Source organism: Miscanthus floridulus, chromosome 13, assembly GCF_019320115.1.
Source record: "Miscanthus floridulus cultivar M001 chromosome 13, ASM1932011v1, whole genome shotgun sequence".
NCBI lineage: Eukaryota > Viridiplantae > Streptophyta > Magnoliopsida > Poales > Poaceae > Miscanthus > Miscanthus floridulus.
The window spans coordinates 39543498-39550281 of NC_089592.1; the positions used below are offsets into that span (position 1 = coordinate 39543498).

The following is a 6784-nucleotide window of genomic DNA, read 5'->3' on the forward strand; positions in this document are numbered from 1 at the left end:
TGTGTGCATGACAGAGGTTCCACACTAGGTCTCCACTAACAATTTCCACAGTTCCAATGCTGCTACTAATTAACCACGCTCACATTGTAGTATTATACCCTAGATGAGGGAGACACCAGCCAGGGTTCAAATCCTGGTGGCACCAAAAAGATGACCAGGCACTGACCCTCCTTTCAGCCCAGGAGGCCATGGTCGGTCTATGGTACAGTGTGGCTCTATAGGGCTAAGCTAGAACTCGGGGGTTTTCTCAACCCATGTGCTTGAGGCTTCTCAATATAATGCCACGGGGAGGCTGTTCCCCAAGGCAGAGGTTTTTTTATGGGATGGTTGACTAGGGGAGCACTCAGCATTACACCTTTTCCTTTGGTGATATTAGACAATTAGGGTTCTTAAGTAAGAACTAACACATTGTACCTACATAGAGTTATTAGTTATGTACTCCAAATAATGGTTTATTTTAATAAAAAGCTTGTTCACTTTGATCAAATGAAAACAAGGGTGACTGCAACCAAACACTTTACAAATTCTGTAATCAGTAACATAGTTTAAGACATCATTGGCATTATTGCATTAACACCCATATCAATAGCCTAGAACTTATTGCATGTGGGATTAATTACTCTGTGCATCCTAAACACCAAGGCCTCGTGGACTATCAGCGCACGCATAGGCACAGGACCAAACGAATGTAAAACAATTCGGCACATGAAAGATACCTACCAGTTGCTAAAGGCCCTTTCACTTCTTACACCACAGTTTAAAATATATTCCAACAACAAGGGATGGCAAGCGGATTTGTTTATTTCCTGAAGACTAATTTCACAAAACTACAATTATTTGCACCTTACTATAAAGAATTAACACGTTTGGGACCACTTTCACAGAACTACAGCAATTTATGCCCCTAGCAAACACAAAACTACAACTTTGTGATGTAACTACCATTTTCTCGGTTTTTCACCATACAAAGTTTGTAGTCTTGTGCTCCTAAGTGCACAAACAATTGTATTTCTATGAAACTAGCCCCAGAAGTTGTAGTTCTGTAAAATTTACTGTATCTTGAAAGGGACTCTACATCAAAGATGGTAAACTTTCACCATTAATAGCTAATTGCAATACTGATTCCATCTCATAAACCAAGTTTCTAGGTTTTGCTACAACCTTCACGGGACCACCTAAAAATAATAGTTTTGCAGATGTGCTACTATATTATAATAAAAAGAATGCTTGAAGACTATTCATGAGAACACTAAAAAAATATTGTTTTTTTGTCTTGTGAATATCTCATTTTTGCATCAGGAATTTAGTTTCTAAAAGCACCATCAGATGTAATGTTTATGGTCAATTTTAAGAATCAGGGACATAAAGCTCACCTAATGTACGAAACCACCCCACTAACCACAAGCCTAATGGACAAATCCATAACCCAGATATGGAGATTAGAACAAAAACCAGCCACTTAGTATTGCTAGGTTAAATGAAAATAATAATGAACCATAAGAGGAGATAATAAGCCTCCTTGAGGATCATAAGTAGCAGTAGACAATATTGTTATTAAGTACTAGTACAGTGTGAAATTGCTCTGTGATTGTCATGTACTAACAACAAAGTGAGCAGCTTCCCACCTGGGGTTTGGACTTCCCTTCACGATTTTCTGCCCATACTTGCGCCATCTGTATCCATCACTCATCTTTCCAGCCTGCACAATAATCTTTTGCTCTCTAACAGTTCTGAGAACTGGCGTTAAATTAGGCGCTGTGGTCTCAAGTGTCCTGCTCAAAGAACAACAATAGAGGATACAAAAGGTAAGAACAACTAATCAACATAGACATGAATGAATCAAATAGTCCAACAGTACAATGACCTTCGCTTTGGCAGGGGTTCTGCACTAGGATGTTCATCTTCAGATTTGTTACCAGCATCCCCTTCGCAGTCACTTGAGCAAAAGAGATGCTGCTTAGAAGTTTCTGAGATAGCACTCTGTTCCAATTTACAAGTAGGCGTACTGGATTCTACAATTTCTGTGTTCACAAGTCTCAAGATTTCGCCTCCAGAGGGAACACTGATAGGAGTCACTCTTTCTTTTGCAAATCTGGTCTTTTGTGGTGGTTCATGATTATGAGCTCCTCTATAAATGATTTCCACAACACGGCCATCAGGGAAATGCTCGACCTTCTTTTTAGCCAGACAACCTAAGTTTGTGCATCTATAGTAGCTCCTGGAATTATCACTACTTTTCACCTGCTTCTGACCATATTTCCTCCAGTTGAAGCCATCAGCTACCATATTTACAACAACATGGTGTGATTTTGAATCAGATGAAAATGACTTGTCAGCAATTGGTTTACAAATATTTCCTTCAGTTACTGATGGTGATTGCTGCAGTGGCACTAGAGATCTTGGTGTCATATAAAATGGACTTGATGGCACTTCCGAACATGCAGATGAAGTTGGTGACTGCAAGTGCATTTGTGCCTGTGCTGTAACACTCGCCAAAGCTGCTTGATGAGTCATTGCAAACTGGCCCTAATATTCAAAAAAAAAAGATTTTTACAGATCTAAGTAATCCAATAAAAGAATCCACTATATAGAACTGGGGAAGATATGATAGACCATACAACACATGAAAACAATGCATAAAGTGTATTTATAGTAAGATCCTGCTCCTTCCGTTCTTTCATATATGATGCTGGCTAGTTCAAAATTGAACTAAATAATGTCATATACAAAAGAACCGAGGGAGCATGTGGCAAGTTATACATAAGAAAGCTTCATAACCTATCCCTATCTCTACTACTAAAAAGAGCAACGAGGAATCGTCAACAGTCCGTTATATGGGTTGTCTTGTATATAATGCACAAATGCCTCTTCAGTTGTGATTCAAATAGTCCAACAGTACAATGACCTTCGCTTTGGCAGGGGTTCTGCACTAGGATGTTCATCTTCAGATTTGTTACCAGCATCCCCTTCGCAGTCACTTGAGCAAAAGAGATGCTGCTTAGAAGTTTCTGAGATAGCACTCTGTTCCAATTTACAAGTAGGCGTACTGGATTCTACAATTTCTGTGTTCACAAGTCTCAAGATTTCGCCTCCAGAGGGAACACTGATAGGAGTCACTCTTTCTTTTGCAAATCTGGTCTTTTGTGGTGGTTCATGATTATGAGCTCCTCTATAAATGATTTCCACAACACGGCCATCAGGGAAATGCTCGACCTTCTTTTTAGCCAGACAACCTAAGTTTGTGCATCTATAGTAGCTCCTGGAATTATCACTACTTTTCACCTGCTTCTGACCATATTTCCTCCAGTTGAAGCCATCAGCTACCATATTTACAACAACATGGTGTGATTTTGAATCAGATGAAAATGACTTGTCAGCAATTGGTTTACAAATATTTCCTTCAGTTACTGATGGTGATTGCTGCAGTGGCACTAGAGATCTTGGTGTCATATAAAATGGACTTGATGGCACTTCCGAACATGCAGATGAAGTTGGTGACTGCAAGTGCATTTGTGCCTGTGCTGTAACACTCGCCAAAGCTGCTTGATGAGTCATTGCAAACTGGCCCTAATATTCAAAAAAAAAAGATTTTTACAGATCTAAGTAATCCAATAAAAGAATCCACTATATAGAACTGGGGAAGATATGATAGACCATACAACACATGAAAACAATGCATAAAGTGTATTTATAGTAAGATCCTGCTCCTTCCGTTCTTTCATATATGATGCTGGCTAGTTCAAAATTGAACTAAATAATGTCATATACAAAAGAACCGAGGGAGCATGTGGCAAGTTATACATAAGAAAGCTTCATAACCTATCCCTATCTCTACTACTAAAAAGAGCAACGAGGAATCGTCAACAGTCCGTTATATGGGTTGTCTTGTATATAATGCACAAATGCCTCTTCAGTTGTGATTCCAATCTCACATCACATTGAGGCTTCAGCTGTAAGGAGTTAATACACAGCCGGAGGATTAATTCAAGGCACCGTGATAGTTGTCTTTGAAGTACATCTTGCATGAGTTAGATTGTATTTTTCTCTTGTGTAATTTTGATTTATTGGCCACCATCTTGCTTTTGCCTGTTTTGTATGATATATATATTTTAGAATAATTGTTATTTTGTTTGTAGCCGTAGCAACGCACGGGCCATTAACTAGTACAAGTACATGACAGATATCTGCCAATCTCAAATTTGGGTGAAATAATACCCAAAAGAAAAAAATCATGAGATCCAAGATACTGTAATATGTTGAATGAGATTAATCCAACCCTTTAACATATGAAATAGAACAGTGGTCCGACATGTGTTTGCCTTGATTCATGTACTACCATCATGTTTAACAAGGACCACTAGGATTAGAATTTGCAGGTTGCATTATAACATAACAAAGATATAATTACATTGCATAAGAACTTTGAATGTCATCTACAATATCACATTGCATGCTCATATCTACAAAATTAATGCCTGGAGTCAGGTTCTAAAGTTCGGTAACTGGTTATGGGCCGACCCACCCAATCTAGTTGTGATTACATGGTATAAATGTATAGTCAGGGAATAATCTGGCCTAGATTATGATTTTATGGTTAAAATTAGCACCCATTCTTTGTATAGCTGAGTGCAACCGTTTTTGAGGCACTGCCTGGTTTGCTGCTATGTTACACTATTAAGAACTCCAATGGAACTTGTTGTAATTATTTAGTCAACATCATGTGTTACTTCTCTCAATGTGTTTATGTGTAAACATGACATAATGTAACAAAAATCAAATTAGAGGGGTTGCTTTGCAAATGTTACTCATGTTCAGAACAGGGAGTAACATGTTTCTAGCAACTGCCTCCTGAGTTAATAATGCATTGCTGATAGTTGAGGAGTGGTTATCCTGAATTCCTGCAGCATATCCGGCCATCATGTGTGTCATCTTAATGGAGCTACTGATCCAACCCACCCCCAAAAAAGAACATTTTGAATTCATGGTATACGGAAGACTGAATATGCTGCAAGTGGACCACTCATCTCTAGCAATAAACTATCAACTAAAGAACTGCAACAAAATTGCAAGGCCGGCCTTAATAACGGTACACGCACAAACCCAAGAATATTATGGAACTTCAATTGCTATATTTTATAATATATAGGTCAATGCGTTCTAATTTATTATAATTCAGATTCAGTACAAAGTCTAGAACATAAACGAGTTACATCAGTCACATGTGAATTAATCACAGGGGGACCAAATTTCAATACGCAGCTGCACTTAAATTGAGTGAGGGCATGTCACAGCTAGCATCACTCCAGTGTCAATCCTCTAGAATGTATGCTACAAAAATTTGTAATACTAATCAAGCAAAATATCAAGGTGTGCATAAATGCAACCCAAAAACTCAGGCAACATTTCTAGCACTGGCCAATTGGCCATCAGAGGTGATATCATACATCAATTTAGCATCGTCTATGATCGTCTGACTAGGATATGAAATTATCACTTTGTTCAGGAATGAATCAGCTCAGAAATGCGTGGCTCGAAACCTCATCCAGGGCTCATCAATATATTTAGTGAGAGAGAAAGAGAGAGAGAGGGAGAGAGTGAGCGAGTGAGAGAGGATTGGCAGACTCACCGCAAACCCTGGAGGCGCGATGAAGCAAGGCACGGTCACCACCGGCACCGCTAGGATGGGCGTCTCCGCGCTGGCCCCAGCCGGCCGCCGGGTCGCCTTGACCTCCTTCTCCTTCTCCGTCCCCTCCACCTTCACCACCGCAGTCACTTTTCCCTTCGCCTCTTCCTCCACCTTCTCCTTCCCCTTCCCCTTCCCCTTATCCTTCTCCCGCTTCTCCTTCGCCCGATTCCCCCTCTCCTTCTCCACTTCGTTCGCCTTCATGTCCGCCTCTGCCTCCGCCACCACCTCCATCCCCGGGCGATCTACGGGCGGCGCCCCGGTTGGTTCCAGCGGCGGGTGCGTCTCCACCTCCGACTCTACCTCTTCGGGCGGGCGCTTCTCCTCGTCCGGACCCCCGGAGGGCTCCAGAAGTGGCGGCGGGCGCGTCTCATCCACGTCGGCTGCCGCCGGGGCAGGGAGCTTCTCGTTGGCCGGTGCCGTTGCCGGCTCCGGATCGCCATCGGCCATGGAGGGGAAAGCTAGGGTTTGGAGGGCCGGAGAGTTCGAGAGCCGGGTGAGAAAGGGAAGAGGAAGGGGAGCTTTTGACTGACATTGACCGCAGCAGAGAGGTAGTAGTAAAAGCCGTGGGTGGAGTACTGGAGTGGGAGTGGGAGAAGGAAAACGGAACGAGACGGGAACGGGAGGACGGAGGAATGACGGACGTTATGATTAGCAAGGGGGCGGCCGGACGGGCACGGGCACGGAAGGGCAATGGCCATTACTTACGGGCGGGTCACCGTCGAGGACCGAACGGTCAAACGGTCAAAAGCGCTGGCCCCACTCGCTGTTCGCAGCAGACTAATCCGGGGATTTTGTGGTTATTAGAAACGGATGGCTGTGACGCGAGTGTGTTAGTGCAGTTCAACACACCAGGGTTACTGCATTGGACTGGTGTAAGACCGAACCACAACCTATAGCAATCTGGTTCACTTAAAAGATCGCAAGTTTAATGGAACCGTTAAAACCCGGTTGAACCGGCTAGTTTGTTAGGAAACCGGTGAACCAACCGGTTCCATACGAATTGAGTGGTTTCTGCTCGGGAGAACCTTATCTACTTAACACTATTGATAGAAAAATGTCACAATGTAGCCTTTAGGACTTCTGGCGGTCTGGCCGGTT

At 42.2% G+C, this 6784-nt stretch overlaps 1 protein-coding gene across 1 annotated transcript in view; it reads right to left on the reverse strand.

Annotated features, from left to right (window-relative positions):
* Nucleotides 1–6247, reverse strand: part of LOC136498849 (probable WRKY transcription factor 32) — a 7474-nt gene extending 1227 nt beyond the window's left edge. Inside the window, exons 1-3 of the mRNA XM_066494565.1 lie at nt 5627–6247; nt 2906–3567; nt 1626–1772 (exon numbers count right to left, since the gene is read on the reverse strand). Of these exons, the coding sequence (XP_066350662.1) occupies nt 1626–1772; nt 2906–3567; nt 5627–6133 (1316 nt within the window). The 5' untranslated portion in view covers nt 6134–6247. The remainder of the gene's footprint in view (nt 1–1625; nt 1773–2905; nt 3568–5626) is intronic.
* Between the last annotated feature and the right edge of the window lie 537 nt (nt 6248–6784).